This window comes from Pomacea canaliculata, linkage group LG12, assembly GCF_003073045.1.
Source record: "Pomacea canaliculata isolate SZHN2017 linkage group LG12, ASM307304v1, whole genome shotgun sequence".
Classification (NCBI taxonomy): domain Eukaryota; kingdom Metazoa; phylum Mollusca; class Gastropoda; order Architaenioglossa; family Ampullariidae; genus Pomacea; species Pomacea canaliculata.
The window spans coordinates 8,004,233-8,024,619 of NC_037601.1; the positions used below are offsets into that span (position 1 = coordinate 8,004,233).

The 20,387-nt window shown below is 40.5% G+C and overlaps 2 protein-coding genes across 2 annotated transcripts; both read left to right on the forward strand.

The window, feature by feature from the left end:
- Positions 1–523: 523 nt before the first annotated feature.
- LOC112577336 (putative per-hexamer repeat protein 5) lies at positions 524–14,203 on the forward strand. Its single transcript, XM_025260391.1, has 17 exons — positions 524–599; positions 3,805–3,915; positions 4,255–4,347; positions 5,307–5,420; positions 5,936–6,079; positions 7,396–7,509; positions 8,589–8,789; positions 8,968–9,081; positions 9,364–9,459; positions 10,169–10,282; positions 10,719–10,802; positions 11,488–11,607; positions 11,915–12,019; positions 12,495–12,614; positions 12,923–13,012; positions 13,378–13,495; positions 14,000–14,203. The coding sequence occupies exons 1-17, from the start codon at positions 524–526 to the stop codon at positions 14,124–14,126; spliced, it is 1,941 nt and encodes a 646-aa protein (XP_025116176.1). The 3' UTR covers positions 14,127–14,203.
- Positions 14,204–15,627: 1,424 nt separating this feature from the next.
- On the forward strand, positions 15,628–20,097 carry LOC112553457 (suprabasin-like). The gene is made up of 4 exons (XM_025220676.1): positions 15,628–16,032; positions 16,269–16,361; positions 17,954–19,113; positions 19,900–20,097. Exons 2-3 carry the CDS (start codon positions 16,277–16,279, stop codon positions 19,096–19,098), a joined length of 1,230 nt encoding a protein of 409 aa, XP_025076461.1. The 5' UTR covers positions 15,628–16,032; positions 16,269–16,276; the 3' UTR covers positions 19,099–19,113; positions 19,900–20,097.
- The last annotated feature ends 290 nt before the right edge of the window (positions 20,098–20,387 follow it).

The window sequence follows — 20,387 nt, forward strand, 5'->3', positions numbered from 1 at the left end:
TTGTAATAGCTGAAGAAGACTGAAAAAAGTTTTAGAGTTTGAGGAAAAGAATTTTCTCGTGTTTTTAAAGCCTTGTTAACTGTGTCGGTATAAAAAGTTTTAAGCTACCAGAGAATGATGGGAAATGTGCCAAGGCACTGTGACTGTACTTAAAACACTGTGATTATATATAGGGCATTGTGACTGTACATAATAACTAAAAAGTGTTTGGGGAAGGGTATACAATCTATAACATTGTTGCAAGTCCTTGGGGATGATTCTCTTGGCTGCAAGCATATGGCTGACTTCCACAATAGTTTATCAAGCAAGAAATGATCAGGTCTGTCTGGTCGATTCACACTCAGAAAAAAGTGGTTTTTAATTAAATTTTTTTACAAGGTAGCAACTGATTGGCTAGCGTGTCCTACCTCTGCTTCGCAATGGACTGTACTCTGCATCTAAGCCAGAGAAGACATATGGGACAGGCCCGGGCTTTAAAATGCGCGGTGGACAGGAAGACGCGTCTGTGCCGCTGTCAGACGCAATGGCTGGGGACGACGGCAGGAAGCTGTGGGCTGCGCTCGGGCTCTTGGTCGTCGTGGTCGTGCGCGACAGCTCAGGTAGGACACGGCTCTTGTAGTCGTTGGAAGTACAAACCAGTACACGTGTACACCGTACATGCGTTTTTAATTTTTTTTTTCAATAATAATTATTAACATCCTGACAAAGGTATGGGAGAAGGTGGTGGTTGTGTGCTTCGATATTTTAGAGACACGCCACAGGCTGGCTGGCTAGTGATGTATATTTTCTTTTCCTTCTGTCTCTTTATTTATCTATATATATATGAGTGTTCATTTTGTTGTTAAATTACCGCTGTACAGTTTATATATATATACACACACACCTTTTACAGAAGGACACCGTTAAAAAAGAAAAAAAAAACCTACAAAAGTGCACAGAGCAACAAGTGACGGAGAAAAATAGAAGCAGAGACAGAGACATATGCATTAGTGGAGAGACAGAGAAATGAGTTTGTTCTATAGACCACACGTATTTTCTGGAAAAGACTTTTGTTCCTCATGCCTCCGACACTGGCCATTGGAGGATGGTGTCTCGGCCACGCTCTCTCTTTCTAATTGACCTCCTGAACTGCTTTCGACGCCATTTACCCAAGTACATGCAAGAAAATTAGATGAGACCTCTAGATACACTTACCAACTCCAGGACCCTTGTAAATATCTGTTTTTCTTAACCACCACTTTTGTAAATATTCACTTTCCATTCTACTTTGATATCTTACCTTATGTTTACTGCTAATTATTCTTATAGTGATTAGTTTATTTTTTCTCCGGAAAGGGCGAAGATAAAATGGAAAAAAAAATCTTCTTGCTTATTTTACCTCTCGTTAATAAAGAATTGTCATTGTCATTGTAAATTGTTATTGTCATTGTAATTGTCATTGTCAATTGTCAGTTGTCAGTTGTCGTTGCCGTAACGCAGGGCCTTTGTTAAGACAATGACGTCATGGACGTTTTGTACGTGGATTAATACTAAGATACGGTTACATGCTACGTCCATTACTTTGTTTTCGAAAGCTCTAGAAATGGGCTCTTGAGTAATTTTAAGAATGACACTTTACATTTTCAGAAAATATCTTTTGCAAGCACACATATGCGCAATAACTCCAATGTGTGTGTGTAGATATACACAGTGGATGTATTTATGAAGAAGGTATAAAGCTACCTTTTATATTCCTCTCAGGCGTAATGTCCACGTATTCAAAAATATTCTTTACTTCATCGGCACGTGTCCAAGCACAAAACCAAGTGGTGCTGCTAGTATTGTAACCAGAACAAACACTTTTATAACTGAAGGTGGAAACTAGACTGATGGATCAATCGAAAGCTCGATAAGACATCTGATCAATTAATAGACGGAAAGAAAAACAGGTGGACAGACAAACTGATGACAAACTGGACTAATTTCTTGTCTACTTACTGTATGCGACTATTAGTATATCTGTGTGTGTGTGTGTGTGTGCGCGCGCACGTGCAGCTGCCTGTGTGTATGAGGGCCACACCTACCAACAAGGAGAGAAGTGGACAAAAGAATGTCAGCTCCAGTGTGTGTGCGACGATGCTTCGACCGGCCATTACACGTGCACAGAAATGTAAGTAAAATAGTTAACACAACCTATCAACACTACTAAATGAATATTATTATTATTAATAAGCATTTATAAAGGCACTACCCGCAGTCATTCAGTCATGTGCACCATTCAGAAAACACTATCTTCCAGTCATGACAATCATTACATATTCATTCAAACAAACCGATATCAAACTGGGCCACAGTCTCATACAGTACATTTGAAACAGGCACGTTTCTAAGTCCGATTAGATAGAGGATGAGGTTCCACCATTATAGGGCAATGTTCCAGAATTATGAAAAAGGTGGAAGCAGGGTAGTCTTATCTCCAAGCTCAAGAATATCTCGAAATATAGATTGCAACAGCAGTAAGAATGAGTTCTAGATATTGTATTACACCATGAAAAGAGTGACCAAACCTGATTTAAATCAGAAGCGTAAAGAAATTTCAGAATTACTATCGGACCAAAAATTTTTCTTATTTATTTATTTCCTGTTTAGATGCCCCACCTACAATAACATACCGTCAGGCTGTCAGCTCCACCCGCAACCCGGCGAATGTTGTCCCAAGCTTTCGTGCAACTTCCCGACTGTGACTTCACAGCCAGTCATAGGCAAGAACCTCATTACATTGTTGATGATAATAACAATAACAATAATAATAATAATAATAATAATAATAATAATAATAATAAAATAAAACACACATACGTACAACAGCACACACGGGTACGCGCGCACACAAAAGCAGACACCCATGCACACAAGGAGTTCAAAGTACGACAACAAAAGGTCACCAGGTACTTAAAATATTCCGAAGACTGAAGCATGCTAGGTCGCTAGGTCGTGACGCAAGGTCTCCATTAGTCGAGTATAGCGCCTGTGACGTCACTACCTAGCTTGACCTCTGTGAGACTCGCCTCTGTCCTGACTCTGCGGCGAACTGTGGATGAAGAGCCGAGTGCAGGAACCGTGTCAGTGCCTCCTAACAGCTTGTGTATATGTCATGTACCCGTATCTCGATGTCTTTGCTGCTCCGACTGTTGTTCTAGTCTGTGCCTAGCGAAGACAGTTCTTGCATTGTGGACTTCTCTTTTATTAGCAATTCTTTTACTGTTACTTAAAAAAAGTTGATGAAATAAAGTGTTCTGGAGGTCTCAAATGAGTTTATACTTACTGACCACCTTTTATTTGTTCTTGTCATTTTCTGTCACGCAGGTACAGGTGGAATGCGTAAGTGTGGTTTATTTTCTGTCATTATTTTTTAAATTCGTTTATGTCTTTTCATACAAAATTTCCTTGTACAGTAAGTTGCTGGTTTAAAAAAAAAATAGCATTTCCTTTTCTTTGTTCACTTATGTTCATTTCTTCCTTGTTATTTATCATCATAACCATCATCATCATCGACGGTTGAATTTTGTTGGCGAGTTTGAAGCCACACTCTGTTAACAAAGCAAATGTTGCGTCAACAATAAATAATATAAAGCAAAAGACAAGCGAAAGGTTCCAGACGAAGACAAAGAAAGACATTACAGCTCCACGCAGAGGTACCAAAGACAGATGATGGCGAAGACTTGAGAGTTCGCCGCAATTATAAGGCGAAAGTAAGAGACGAGTGTTTCAGGCGAGGGCAAGACTTTGGGTGGATGTTGGCTTGATGACGTGTGTCTGTTGTAGAGGTCTGCAAGGACACCACGCCTGAATGTGTGAACCTCGGCATCGCCATCTGCACTTCCTCCGCTTACGGACAGTGGGCTCGCGACAACTGCATGGCCTTCTGTAATTTCTGTGAGTTCTTCTGTCTGCACCAATCCCTCCGTTCGTGTAGTCACCCATCTCTTCATTTATCTGTTCAATCACCTATTCACAAACGCTTACCTTTCTTTTTTTTTCCTGCGTGTGGCACGAACAAACGCCCACACTCACACACAGGGCCGTTCATCACACACGATCGTGTACATTAAGTACTTTAGGCACACTGAGAACTGTGATGATCTTTCCAAGCTTCCTGGTGTCCTTATCGCAACGGAGAGGAGAAGGCCATATCGGTATTTTTAACTTAAGAGATAGAATGTCTACTGAGCAGCATATGAATGGCTAAAAGATCTACTTTATGAATTAAAACAGGTGGCACTGGCACGGTAATAGGAACAGGAACAGGAACTGGTACTGGAACTGGAACCGGAACCGGAACTGGAACAATTACTGGCACCGGAACAGGTTTGAATTCATGATGCATGTTTCTGAGCGTCTTTGTTCTTCAGTTCTAGTTCAATCAACAGTACGACCTAAAAAATTATCAAAGTACACTAATTTATTTATTTATTCCTTTCTTTCACGTTTCCCCCTCCTTCCCTCTGTATTTCTGTCTGTTTAACGGTAGTATACGCAATAGCATTACTGGTGCTGCTATCATCACCACAGTCAGTAAATAGTAAGAACATAAACAACAGCTAGTGCAGTAGTGGCTTTCATAACAGGAAGACATCAGCGACAAAAAAAAGCAGAAATGACAACGGCAGGATATATCCTGAAATATTAACTAATGTAACATGGAGATCTTTAACTCTAGAAATCCTCCAAAAACAGAATACAGCCTTGTTGTACAAAAGAGACGAGAAACGAGTTTGGTACAAATTGGATAAATGATATAGAACTGAAAAAAAAAAACAACCCAGGCATTGAATTCAAAAGTCGGGTACTTTTGCACTTTGCGCTGCATTTGGACTATTATAGGATCTCTCTAATAATGGATACGTTGCAGGAACTGGAGGGACAGGAACTGGAACCGGAATAATTATTGGATTCGGAAATGGGACAACAGTCACTGGAACAAGTAATTACTGCAAGCTGCATCCAAAAATCCAAAAGCACAAGCAACTCTTTACCGCCTCCCACAGTTTTATTTCTGTTGCCTTCATTTGCTTGTTTGTTGATTTTTCACTTGCTTCTTCCATGATTTTTTTGTTTTTATTTACCTGTTTTTCTATGTGTGTGTGTGGGAGAGAGAGAGAAACTAAATGTTGATGTATCCGAAGAAGCTGGAGGCAGATGTCCAAGTAAAAAAGAATGAGCAATGAAACTAGATAACGCATTTTAAAAATTCTCTGACACACATTCTCCTTTACTCACTCACTCCCTCACTCACTCACATTTACACTTACCGGCTTTACTTGCAGGCACGTGCACGGACGCCATCAACAACTGCGCATCATACGGGCAGAACGTGTGCACCGACAGTCAGTACGCCGCCTGGGTCAGAAGCAACTGCTTGAAGACCTGCAATCTGTGCGGTAGGTGTCAGAGTTCATGGCTTGCCACCTGACCAGACTAACGAAAACGTGTGTGGGGGGCTTGTGTACTGTCACTAAGTCTGCATAGTCACTACACTTGTCCAACTTATGACTGTCACAATACCAGTGCATACTGTGACACTCTGCATACTGTGACACTGCGATTGACTTTCACGTACACTGTGACTGTCACATACTGTAGTATAGAGTTCAAAAGATAATTGTGGGGGTCACTTACTATATGAGGATATCGCTGGAACAGGCACTGGAACTGTGACTGGAACAGGAACCGGAACTGGACAGGAACCGGTACCGGAACTGGCACCGGAACAGGGACAATTACTGGAACAGGAACCGGAACTGGTACTGGAACAGGTAGGAGTTATGAAGTGTAATATAAATTGTTACTTCCTATTATGTAATAGTATTGCACAAAATGATTTTCATATTGATGACACATTTATGATACAATTTAAAAGTGCCTGCATTTAGTAAAAAAAGCGCTGATTGCCTAGGTACTGGAACCGGAACTGGCTATGTGGTGCCCCCTCTCAACACTGGCACTGGCACTGGCACTGGTACTGGTACTGGCACTGGCACTGGAACAGGTTACGTAGTGCCTCCTCTAAATACTGGAACAGGAACAGGAACCGGCACTGGTGATTGTGATAATAAGGAATTTCACGCTACTTGTGCAAAACTTGCTTGCTGCTTATATTTAAAAGAAAATAATAGAGAAGAGATAACTCAGGTTTGATCTTAAAAATTAAGCTGCTTTATATATTGCCTTCTACCCACTCTGCATTGCTGCAAATACAAAATGCTTTTTTCCCTTCCTTCTGAAGACAGTTTCGTTCTTCCTGCTTCTGATGCAAGCACAAGTTGACTTGCAGAACCTTCACTTGTTTCCCATGGTCCTAACCCTAGCCTTAACCCAAGAGGGAGAAAAGGTACTTGCCCTTAAAGACCACTCCAGGCGCAAAAACGAAACATTGTACTTTGCAACGTCACTAGTAAATCTTTAAAATAACGGTTTAAGAGGTAGCGACAACAGCGGACCAACGACAAGATCAGCAAAGATGGTACAAGTTGCAACGACGACAGCTTTTACAAAAAAACCAAAACAAAAACAAAAACAAAAACAATGCTGTACATAAAGTTGTTGTGGACCTTAGTGGTGACCAACCGTTAGTTACCTGCTATCAGCTACATACCTTGACATTTTGCGTAGCGCTTGTGTCTCGATCTCAGTTTTCACAGAACAGGTCGAGGGTCTCTCCTCGGACGACTGAGCCGCCAGAAGACAATCACATGTGCTCTTTGCCTCCTCGCACTGTACTGCTTCTCACATGAATGCTTGACGATTAACTAAACCTTGTCAGTGGTTGAATTGAATGGAAATTTTTATTTAATGCAGTTTGATTTCGTGCTTGCTTTCCTTGTATCTTGTTCGGAGTTGTGTGTGTGTATAGTACTCACCTGCCCTGCGCCTGTATACTTGCAATTTTGCTTCGCTATTTTTTTTTTTTTGTTTTGCCTGTATCTGTATTACATATTTCTGTTTAAAATACAGATTTTGAATTATTAGTTGTTCTTTAAAACTAATTGATAAAAACCGAGCAACTCGTGAATTTTCGATCGCTATGCACCGATCAGTTTCATCTGCTGCACTTAACATTTGTTTCTGAACATCATTCTTTTTTAATGGTTCATCACGATTCTTTATAGTTGTAAATAGAGTATTACTGTGTAATCATTTATTACGTTCGTCAGAAATATTTCATGTATTTTGTTTGTGATACTTGTATAATTCTCAAACGTGTTTCATTGTCTGTAAGCCGTTTATATATTAAAAAACAAGTAACAGATCAATTTAACAAGCTGACAAGCCAGCATCCAGCCATAGAGTGAACGAGCGAGTCAGTGAGTCAGTGATTCAGTGAGTCAGTGAGTCAGTTAACTGGGTTTCTTGCAGTCATGTGTGCGGATGCCATCAACAACTGCGCAACTTATGGCACAAGTGTGTGCACCGACCCACAGTACTCAACCTGGGTTCGAACCAACTGTCTGAAAACTTGCAACTTGTGTGGTAGGTGTACACTGCCACAACAGCTCAATTTGCGGTTACAGTTAAATATCAATCAATCTCTACTCTTTAAAAATAATAACAGGAAAACTATAATGTGAAATCCTTTTTAAAAAACTGGCAGATTTTGATTTTTTTTTTTACCTGAATGTAGCCTGATTATTTTCTATAATTTTAATCACTGAGAAAGGGAGACTATCTGCTATAGGGTTTTCAAAAAAATCATTTAACACAGCGCGACGACAGCATGATCCACTCTAGCATAAAATGCACTACAATGATTATTGTTTATACAGATATGAATGATTGCTATCGACGACGAGTAAAAACAAGTATACAATTTACAATATGATTCAAAATAATGAAAATATGATTCTTTATTTCAACTCATCGCTTAATGATGTAAGCGACGTGAGCGCTGTATTCCCATATAAACTTGTGTAAGTGGATCTTGTAGAAGAACTCAAGCACTGAAGACATTTATTGATGTCTAGTTTATCATTGTATCTTGTTTGAGATTGCACTTCTAGAGCTTAGCTTGACATGCTGATCACTCCGCTTTCCTAAACGTAGAAAAAGTGCACAAAGCGTACAAAGTATCGGAGCAGCCATAGATCATGCGACTGGTGGTCTAAGGGAAACAAATCTCGGTTTGCCAAAAAGATTTTTCCCCTACCGGATTAGAGTTGCTCCCCTTTGTTCTCTCTTTCTGTCCGTTTTAAACGTAAGGTAAACCAGTTTGTCAATAGTCAAACGATTTATACTTTGTATTTTTTTTAAAAGGTCATTTCTGACATAGCAAAGAAATAAGAATAAACGAACCCCAGTCAAACTGTAACAATCGGAAAGTATCACTGCTACCCTGGTGCACTACTGATCCAAACGTGTACTGTAGTAGATGGAGACGCTTATTAACGACCTTTCGTAATCTTCGTTCAAACTGTGGGTATAACTTCATTTTGAATTGCATGAAGTGACAGGCTAGTCTGAACAATCTTAATTCAGACAAATCTGATGAATTATTTGTCTATTTTATCTAGTAAAATATGCTGATTTTAGCTTAGTATTTATTGCCGGAGCAGGAACTGGAACCGGAACCGGAACGATAACAGGAACTGGGACCGGCACTGGAACGGGAACAATCACTGGAACTGGAACCGGTACCGGAACGGGAACAATCACTGGAACAGGAACAGGCACTGGAACAGGAACCGGTACTGGAACGGGAACAATCACTGGAACAGGAACCGGCACTGGAACGGGAACAATCATTGGAACAGGAGGTTAGTCAACCAATCTGCTTGTACTTTGTATCATTTCTCTAACGTGTTTCAAATGAGCTCGAGTATCTTTCAGGTTGTACAAAATCTGCACAGAATGTGTACACGGTATATACAGCAGATAATAAAAAAAACTTTTTGGTAACTTTTGCAAAAATAAGGTGAATATTGTTTTTAACAGGCGCATGTTCCGATGCAATAAACAATTGTGCTGCTTATGGCCAAGCTGCCTGCACTGACCAGCAGTACAGAGACTGGGCTCGTGCAAACTGTGCCCACACTTGTGGTCTTTGTGGTAAGGAACGAACAACAAGAATTGTTTGACCTTTCTTATGTGTCTTCAAATGCAAACATGTGGTCAAGTTTTGTCTCATAGAATATTTAGTGTCACTCGATGTTTCCTGCATTTCAAGCGCATACACGTATACAGTTAAATCAAGTCGCCAAATACTTGGTTAGATGCATAATTATGATTGGGTAATAAATTAGTTATAATTTTATTCCTTTCCACAAGAAATAAACTATCATGCTAGCAACTTGATCTTGTCAAAACTGTCATGCTTTCTTCTTGAAATAGGTACTGGAACCGGCACTGGAACCGGCACTGGGACTGGAACTGGGACTGGAACTGGAACCGGCACTGGGACTGGAACAGGAACTATCACTGGAACTGGTCAGATGCGCCTCGTATTAACTGTTCTCAGATTTCAACACATAGTTAATTTTATTGAAATAATTGCTTCAAGTTGGTTTAACCTTGTTTCCGTCCACCCTACACCCCAGTCTTTATTAGCCACACTCGTCAATGGTTCTGTGCATCGCCAAACAGAGATAAAAGAGTTGTTTGGATTCAGTCAAACTTTCCTGCTTTTGTGGTTGCATTTCTAAATTGGAAAAAGCAGCTTGATAGTCCAACAAGAAAGTAAATTAGATTTTTGCATAATTAATGAGGTGTATTTTGATACTAACGCTGCTGCTCGTGTCGGTATTAAGCAAATGTCTCACGGTTCAACAAACCTGAGCGAGGCAGGTCACGAAGTAATCTGCCCATCTATCAATATATATATATATGGGATTCAGTATAGGTTGAAAAAACTTCCCCGCAATTTTTCTTCAGAGAACTGAAATAGTGGGGAGATATACTATGAAAAAAGTTTCTTGCAACGAAGACTTGATCAACGTTTTCTTGAGATAAATCAAAGTTTTATCCGAAGGGAAATAAAAGTTTCTTTCACAATCAAACCAAATTTTGTGGAAGATGTTTACAGCAAGTATTTTAGTATTTAAACATCTGTACTTCAGTCACATTGGAATGTTTAAGCCCAATTTTCCAGAAATTTCAGGATACTGTTGACAAATGTTTTTGATATTTTTTTCCACAGGTATGTGCGCGGATGCTATCAACAACTGTGCTGCCTTTGGTCAAGCTGCCTGCACTGACCAGCAGTACAGAGACTGGGCTCGCGCCAACTGCGCTCACACTTGCGGACTTTGTGGTGAGATAATTATTTTGAATGTTTGCAAATATGACTTCACGATGCGTTGTACCACAACTGATGCTTTTCCGTTAACTGCACATGTTTCTTTGTTATGAAGAAATCCCTTAAGTTTTGCTGGGTTACACTTAATTTTATTATATCATTAAGTAGTTCATTAATTCGTTTTTGTTTCACTCGTTTGTAATTTTCCTACTGTTTCCCCCACCTCATATCCGGGTGTTATTTTGTTATTTTTTTTTTATTGAACACAGGTAATAGATTTATTTATATTTATAGGTAACGTTTTAACACTGATTTCAATGAATTGGAGTAAAAGGAAAAGACCTCTTTTCTAAGTATGTATTAAAACCTATTAGATTGATACTTTCAGTAGCAATAAAGACGTTACACTATTTTTAAACTACAGATGCAACTCAACATCTTCATTTTACAGGAACTGGAACAGGAACTGGAACAGGCACAGGAACAGGCACAGGAACTGGAACAGGCACAGGATCTGGAACACCCATTGGAACAGGTATCTTATGTAAAATAAAATTGGTTCTTTTGCATTTTCCATTTTGTGTGACGACAGAAATAATGTCTTTGTTTTAAACAGTGAACAACCAGTTGCGAACCCTTTAAAGTATAATCTGGTGGTACTTATGTCTACTTTATATGTTGATTTCAGTGCATAAACGTAGAGTAGTGATGAGCACAGCTCACTTCATCCTGATTGAAATGCAAAAAAACAAACAAACAAAAATCAAACAAAAAACAAAAAAACAACAACTGACAAAACAAAAAAACAAAACAAAACAAAACAAAAAAAAAAACAAACAAACAAACAAAAAAACAAAACAAAAAAAAACAACCAAACAAAAAAACGGAAACTGTTTTGCTGTAATTTTGCCATTCAAGAAAAAAATGCGCTGCATAGCTTAGAACACAGTTCTCGAACTCCACAGGCGTACGTGCACATCCCCTCGGAAAAAAGATGTAATTTCATAATTTCAGAGACTTGGAGGAGGGACATAAGGTGCTCCTCGAGTGAATTTGCTTCCCTTCCAACATATTGCTTTTAATGCTGTTATCTGTGTGTGTGTGTTTTAGACTAACAAGTAATTGCTGTTAACAGCTGCTACAGTTTGAAATAGCGTGACTGTCATCAGTCTTTCTAAACAAAATAGTCTGTCCTGCTAACTGACGACTTGCATTAACAGTCACTGGGCCGTGCGTGGACAAGAACACCAACTGTGCCGGCTACAGTCAAACCGTTTGTACTGATCCCCAGTACGATGTCTGGGTTAGAGAGAACTGCGCACACCACTGCAACAAGTGTGGTGAGTACTTTTCAGCCCACCTCACCTCTAGATGTGCAGCCAGGAATGTTTGGTGGTCGCTGCTCCCAACTGTTGTTAAGATGTTTGTAGTCATATCTTGGCTCTGGATCTTTTCAAAAGCAGCGCCAGTCAAGCAGTTTCACAAAGTTCCTATGATTGCTTCCTTTTTTTTCTGTGCTTGTTTGTTTTATAGATTTACATAACTGCCCCACTCCACGTGTAAGATAGTTTATACATAGTCTTATAAAGCTTTGCCTTTTGATAGCAGCTACCATCTAGTGACAAAAGGTTGCATATTTTTAAATAGGAAGTGGGACAGGGACCGGAACTGGCACTGGTACTGGGACTGGAACCGGAACTGGGACTGGAACCGGCACTGGAACTGGAACAGGAACTGGCACAATCATCACTGGTATTATTTAGAAAGCCTTTCATTAAAAAAAAATCATGACAGTATAAGAACTATTACTCCATGTTTCACATCACATACAACGTATTACAAGAGGAAAACACCTTCGGAAAAGAGAAATATGAGAAATACTTTAAGATAATTATTTAGAATGTATTGTCTAATGGCATTTCAAGAGCTTAACATAATGAAACGTAGCGGACCCCGGGCTGTATTCGCCCCCCATCCGCTACATTCATTTGACTTTGTGTGTGTGTGCGCGTGCTCACGCACTTACGCATGGCCTCCGACTGTGTGTCGGTTTTCCGATTCTCAGTGCACCTCGTCATCAAAATTGCCTTTCCACACTTCAAACCTGATAATGTGTGTCTGACTCTAAGGAAAGTAAGTGTACTGCAGTGTGTGTGTTTCTACTGTCATCAGTCTGTGCGTGAGTCGTGAGCGTGCACGTGCACTGACGTATTGTGTGTGTGTGTAGGTGGCGGCACGTGTAGCGACAAGCTGGCCAACTGTAACAGCTACGGACAGAATGTTTGCACAGACACCCAGTACGATGCGTGGGCACGAGACAACTGCGCGCACTTCTGCAACAAGTGCTGTAAGTAACCAGCATCCGTAAACTGTTAATATCTCCCTCGAGTGCTGTAAGTAACTAGCATCCGTAAACTGTTGTATATCTCTCAAGAACTGCAGTTGACTTACAGCCGTAACCTTTATTTCTCCAACTGGTGTGTAACAACCTGCGCACGGCTGTTTGAGTCTTGCAGAGCATTTACTGAGCCAGAGTGCTGCCAGACAGTTATTCTAATTGTACTTGATAGCTTTTAGTTGGTAGGTTTAATTTACGGTTGGCTGGCTGGATGGTCGGAATATATGCACGTTATATTGTTCCACTTTGTCTCAAAGCTGGAACTGGAACCGGAACTGGAACTGGAACCGGAACCGGAACCGGAACTGGAACTGGAACGGGATCAGGTGGCACCTTGACTGGCACAAGTAAGTAAAGAACCATCTAGAGATTAAGCCTCATTTGAACAGTAGTGAGCAGCAACGCTTGTGCACGATTGTTTGAACCAATTTCACAAGTTTTTTATTTATTATTTTTCAAGTTGGGCAAATATAATAAAATCCACCAGGAAATCGAGAAATCACAATATTACTCTCTTGGTTGCGTCAATTGAAATAAATAAAATTGTACATGGTTGAAACAGTGGGTACAAATAAAAAAGCTTAAAATTTAAAAAATGCATCCTTGCAAAGTTATTACAATCCATGTTTATGTGTATATTTGTAGTTATGTTTGCATACATACGTGTGTGTGTGTGTGTGTGTGATGGTTGATTTGTATGCGTGCTACACAGGTGTCGGGTGCGTCTACAAGGGACAGGTATACCAACAAGGTCAAACTTTCAATGACGGGTGCACCTACAAGTGCACGTGTACCAACGCCTCTTCCGGGGAGTACCACTGCACTGACATGTGAGGCTCTCACTCCTCTTCTTGGCTTCTTAGTCTTACGATGTACCGACAGTTTGTTTGTTTGGGCTCTTGTTGAACATTGATGTGCATAACTGCAATCACAGATAGCGTTCATAAGCAAAGGAATAGTTATAATTAGCGCAAATATTTGCTGTCCATCTATAGAGTGTCATGGGCGTGATACTGTGTCGTTTAGTGTTCATCCATCTCCCCTCTCTCACACACATCATTACCTATTATCGTGTATTTCATCTCCATCCAAAAACGACTAGTGACAGCGCGCGCTGAGAAATGAAAAGGAAGAAAACGAACACGAACTCTGACCTCAGACATATAATTTTATGTTCACCTAAACATTGAAAACCACTCTTAAATGTACGTATCAGCGAAAATGGATATATCCATTCAATGGTACTGCTATTCATTTCCCTGACCTCTGACATTTTCAGTGGAAACAAACTGCAAAGACTCAAGTTGAGACCGAGACCCTTTCTCTGTCGACAGGTGTTATCAGTTCCATCTGCCATCTGTATGCTCCATGTCGCCTCCACCCGCAGGCAAGTGCTGCTCCGTGCCTAACTGTCCAGCAAATGTGAACATACAGTTCCCCCCAGACTACCAAGCCAACTGAAAGACAACAAGGCTTACAGAATGTCTGCCAGTAATAAGGGTGGCTGATGTGTGGCACAATAAAATAGTGGCTACTTTGTTTTTCTTCCGACACTTGTTAGCTAGTGTGTAATTATCACATCAATCCTCGGCTTGGGGTGAAGGCTACCTCCATGAACATTTCTCCAAAATCGTTCACACATCCGATTTTTCAATGCATACCCGTCTGTTCCGTCATGTACCCGTATGGATATGTGTCCTGTCTATCCCGTAAAGGACGTTCCTTGCTTGTCCCTCAAAATTCTTTTTAGTAATATTAAATCATGGCTTCTGCTTACGCAAAAAATTGCGTACAGTACGCATTAAAAGTTCGGAGGACCCCTTCAATTTTCGTCAATGGGGTCCCAGGGGACCCCTTCAAATTTGGGCGAAGAACAGATACAAAATTGGGCAAGTGTAGTGTCTGACATCGTAGTCTAATCTATTGTTGTCGTCTGCTACAAGGTGAGAGTTACTTCCCTTGCACCGAGTTTTTTTTTCCTTACCGGGAAGAGTTCCAAGTCCTATTTCCAATTTCTTGCACAGACTTCATGTCACAGAAATCTCGCCGTTTCTAACTAGACATTACAGTGCTTTGTGTTCCTGAAAGGCAGTTGAATAAAGTATGTTGATCACTTCGCACGAGGCCAAGAGTGAGTCTCGGCATAGAGACAGCGGTCCATCAATACACGTCCATGCTATAACTAAATAAATAAAATACATTATAAATAAAAACTACATTACACGCGGCATGAAATGAAATGCAGAGTTTACACACTTTATATATTAGCCTAATCTCGTTTACTATCTAATCTCTGTCAAATACAGATACAACTTTTGATTTACAACTTTTGCCTAATATGGCAGGTCTGCATTCAGGCACTCCTAAAATACATAAAACATTACATCACAAAACACATAAATAATTGATTATACGCCTATGAATATCAAGATCAAGCAATTCCGTTCACAGCACTAAGTCAGCAATTAATAATTGTAATTAACCCCCTCACCCTTAATGAAACGGACTCTTACATCGAAGATACAAACTCTCACCTGTATGGAAAACGCTACCGTTGCTGATTGCAGGAATTATTTATTAATTTCCAACGACAGTTGTAGTCTCTCTCAATATACGTGTACATGAATCCTAAACTCAGTCATGAAGGGTGAACTTATGCACCCAATAATATTTTTATACCCTGTCGACAGACGAAGAGCTGACAAGCACATTTTTCATAAGGTGGTAGACTGTTTCTCAAAAAGCTGTTGTTCAGTAAAGACCATTGTCCAGAGAGGATTTCTGTCAGCTGACACCTCGGTCTATTACCGTCCCTCCATCCCCAGGACCACTAGTACAGATCGAATAAAACTACTTTGTGCTAAATGACCAGTTCAGTTTGTTTATTTCCTAATTAAGTCCTTCAAGCTACTCTTGCCTCATCAGTCAGGGACAACACCAATGGACGCATCCACATACACCAGCTGTCGTTGGTATTCGGTTTCATACACGTGGAGGGGCTGGCGGCAGTTGTCTCAGTTTACTTACTTTAATCAGAGGTCGTTCTCACTACTAGTACACGTCTGTACTTGCCGACATTCTCCATATATCGTCCACCATTGCGACTTATACCAGTTACTGAATCAAGGATGTTCATTATCAGAGTTCCTAACAACTGACATTAAAACGAAGCGTGATGTAATACAATAGTCTCACCCAAAGGTGAGAGTCTGCTGTAATTATAAAAATACCTATAATAGAAGCAATTACATAAAGTGACAGCGGCAAAGATGTATAAAAAAGCCTACTAGTCCATTTGTATTTTATTCTCTTCTCGAGGTCCGGTCTGGTCCGTCCGTGGACAATCGAACACCTGTCACCAGAACAGGTAAAAACTGTCTTACCACCACTAGCACCTTGATTAAGTCGAAGATTGCCTACTAAATCATAGAAATGTACCATGTACTTTTCTTACTTGTGATCACACATCGTACTTCGGAAACAATTGTTTGTTTTCTTTTTTTATTGATTGAAAGAAAAACAAAAATAAACTGGTAATATCTATAGTAACAAAAGTCGCTTTCATACAAAATGTTTATGTTGTGATTGTGTCTTTTATTGCAGATTTCACCATGAAAATATTTTACATCCTTTGCGCTTGCGCAGTTGTGTCTGCCGCCCCTAACCCCGGTGTTACCAAAGAACAGCTGCACGACTGTGAGTATCTAGCGGATGTAAGACGATTCTTGAGTCCACTGTTAACCCTCCAGATGTTTGCGAACGTTTGACTGGTTTTGACGAAGTTGTGTGTGTGTGTGTGAAGGGTAAACATCCAAGACATAAGAAAGTTGTTAACATATTGACCAATAAGTTACCGATACACTTCGATGCCAATGCATTCGACACTTTAATGCGCACAGACCCTAAATCCCTTTGTCCCCCTCAACCTTCTCCTTCACACACACGAAGAGAGAAATACAATGGGAGATATAAAGGTGGGGAAATAAAGAGCACTCTCTGTTGGACGGTCTGTTCAACCAAGCAGTAGTCACAAGACTGTTAGCAGTTTCTGCTCATGCCTCTACTGAAGAAAGTAAACCTGAGGAAGTCCCAGAACCATCGAACTATAAGCCTGATTAGTCATCCAGGTAAGGCTAGTCGAAGGTGGCACAGAACTGTCTCACACCTTCGGCAGAGGAGCAGGCCGGGATTCCAGGCCCGCAAAAGATGAACACATTTTTAACAGCTTAGTCCTCACTGAAAAGCACTTGCTGTATGGTCAGGATCTCTACCATAAATTTATAGACTTGAATAATGGAGTATAGCACTAGGGGCTATGGAATGTGCTGCTGACATTCAACGGAGAAGAAGACCTTGTACATCATCATGGCGCTGTATGACAGTTCCAGGAGCTGAGTACCTTTCGTCAACTTAGATGGTAAGCTTTTTTCTACGACGGTGGGTGGTAAGGTATGACTTCTGGCACTAGTGCCGCTTAACATCTACCTGGGGACATTATTCTTGATCATACTTCATGACCATCACACCATAGAAATCGACTTGATGGCGAACACCAACAGCGAGTTACTGAGCTTCACAAACAAACTCACCGCCAGTGAATACGGGATGTGGATGAGCACAGACAGGGTTTAGTCATTGTAAACACCAACCAGATGTAGCATAGAGGACATCGGGATAAACAGGGTACAGCAGTACGAGGTGGGGGCCTTCAGATAGCTGGGCGCCACCATTTCAAACAAACGTCTCAGGAGGACATCAACAACAGCGGCGATGTCCAGGCTCAACAAAAGTTGGGAAAGGCAAAGTGTCAGCTTCCGCACCAAATTCAGGCTTTACAAGTCTCTCGTTGAACCATCAGCTGTACGGCTGCCAGACATGGACCTGCTCACGGAATCGGAGGGACGGAGCCAAGGCGTTTGGATTGACGTTCTTTAAGAGGCTCTTCCGGACCTCCTATAGAGGGCAAAAAATAAACGACTTCGGTTGCAGACTAGTCACCTGTGAAACGAGTCTCCAGAAGCCTCTCCTTACTGCTGCCAACGATGCTACAGTCCTTGAAGTACACGTTGAAGGTGGTTGAAGAAATGTTGGTTGACTAACGTGAAGGAGTGGACAGACTGGAGGAACTTCTCACACGGGTACCTCGCTGTTTTGTGTTCCCCTTTGCTATGTCTCAGCGTGTCTCTCGTACGACTGTTACCTCAGGTGGCAGTTCAGGAGAAGAAGAATCTTTCTATCTATCTATGTGTTGAACATATGCTAAACATGTAACCGTCAATCATTTGCAGATCCAGAATTGACGGCTTTGTTGGCGAAGCAGACTGGAGCGCATCATGTGGACAAGCGTTTGAGTTTTGGTGGTGTATACAACGTTGTTCGTTCAGTTGTTCAAGAAACTGGTTCTGCAGTCGGTCAGGCTGCTAAGTCAACAGCCGACGTGGTGGGCAAAGCAGCTGATGGTGTTGTAGGTGGCGTAGATTCAGTGGCCAATGATCTTCGTAAAGTAGAGGATACTGTTGTAGATGCCATACAGTCAGCAGCCAATAATCTTAGTAAAGAAGAGGTTACTGATGCATATTCCGCAGTGTCAGCAAACAATATATTTAATGAAATGGCTGATACTTTTGTAGATGGCGCAGAGTCAGTGGCCAATGATTTTGCTGATACAGCTAAAGCTGTTGTAGATGGCGTAGAGTCAGGAGCCAAAAATCTTGCTAAAGATGTTGAAGCTGTTGTAGATGGCGTAGAGTCAGAAGGCAAACATCTTGCTAAAGATGTTGAAGATGTTTTAGATGGCGTAAAGTCAGGAGTCAAAAATCTTGCTAAAGATGTTGAAGATGTTTTAGATGGCGTAGAGTCATTAGTCAAAAATCTTGCTAAAGATGTTGTAGATGGCGTAGGGTCAGGAGCCAATAATATTGCTAAAGATGTTGTAGATGTTTTAGATGGCGTAGAGTCAGGAGTCAAAAATCTTGCTAAAGATGTTGTAGATGTTGTAGATGGCGTAGAGTCAGGAGCCAAACATCTTTCTAAAGATGTTGTAGATGTTTTAGATGGCGTAGAGTCAGGAGTCAAAAATCTTGCTAAAGCTGTTGTAGATGGCGTAGAGTCAGGAGTCAAAAATCTTGCTAAAGATGTTGAAGTTGTTTTAGATGACGTAGAATCAGGAGTCAAAAATCTTGCTAAAGATGTTGTAGATGGCGTAGAGTCAGGAGCCAATAATCTTGCTAAAGATGTTGTAGGTGGCGTAGAGTCAGGAGTCAAAAATCTTGGTAACGCAGGTCAATCAGTTGTAGGTGGTTTCGGGGGAGAAGTCGAAAATGTTGGTCAAGCGGTTACTTCTGACAGCCTGGAAGAAGCCCTTCAGAACCTGGGTGAGGCGGCGGAATCTGCTGCAGGAGGTGTTGTGGACGGAGTCAAAGCGAAGGACTGAAGCTGTGTTAAACAGGTTTGTATTTAATGGCTTTGGATGAGAATGTAAAACTGAGGTGTGTCAGTGCGCTTTATATTCCGTATAACGTAAATAATGATGACAGTTCACACTCTCTTGATAAACAATCCCATGAACACAGCGCGCGAGTGCAAAGCATGTATCACACTCACACACAAGCGAACACATGTGCACACAAATAACAAATAATTATTTATAGGCTTCGCTTCAAACGTTTATCTACAGCTAGCTTAAAAATGCGCAATAATTACATCAGCAAAGAAAATAAAAACAAATGTGTTTGGAAACAGATGTTAGCATAAAAAATACCCCAGTAATGCAGCTACTTTTGCTCAAATACATTTAGGAGGAGGATGGCGTTGACTTTTAGCAACGTTTACTATCATTTTATGCATTTTTGGAAAAAAGAGCTTGTTTTGCATGTAAATATTGCAATATTTTCTATAGAAAAGGTGTTTAAAGGAGAAAAAGATTATCTGCTTAGAAATGTATAGTGTTATCTCACTAAAATTTGACTCCTACAAACAGCTAATAAAAGTCCACTTACTGTTATATACAGAAGCCAGAGGCTCGAACCTTTCACCTGCCTCGTTTTTGTAGAAAATATCTAGCTTATGCCCTCAGCCAAAATATACAAATGCAAAATTGAGATTTAAGACTTGACACGTTTTTAGCCTTCAGGTACAAAAATTTAATCTGCTTTAATAAATTTTTGATTTTATTTTACACTAGCAGTGAAGTTAATATTGAAAATTCATTTAATATATATGAGTTCTTTCGCAGGTTGCAATCAGTCCAATCTTCATATCTGCTGATGTCGAGAGACAGTACGGATTTCTCCTCACATTCAAAGTTTCTCCCCAAGAATTTAAAGACCCAAAGTGCTACTCGTAGTCACTTTTTCTTTAAACTCAGAACTTCTGAATGTTTTAATTAATTCAAATTCCAACACAGAGAAAAGAGTAAAGAATCTGAAAACAGTGACAGCTTTTAGTCTTTACATCGTTTTGAGATTACAGTTGGATGTGTATGTGTTCCAGTCCCAATATCTGAATTCATGTTTCTTTTTTCTCTCAGTCTGTCTCTAGATGTAGTTCTCTCTCTCTACACAAACACCTAAATACAAAACTGCATGAATGCACCGCTAACTTGGCTTTCCGTTTCACCAAGCTTATCCAACTTGAACATTTTCTGTACAGCTAATCAGTGCAACAAATATAACTAATTTTTGAGCTGCTGTGATAACATTTCACCTGTCAATCCCACGGTTT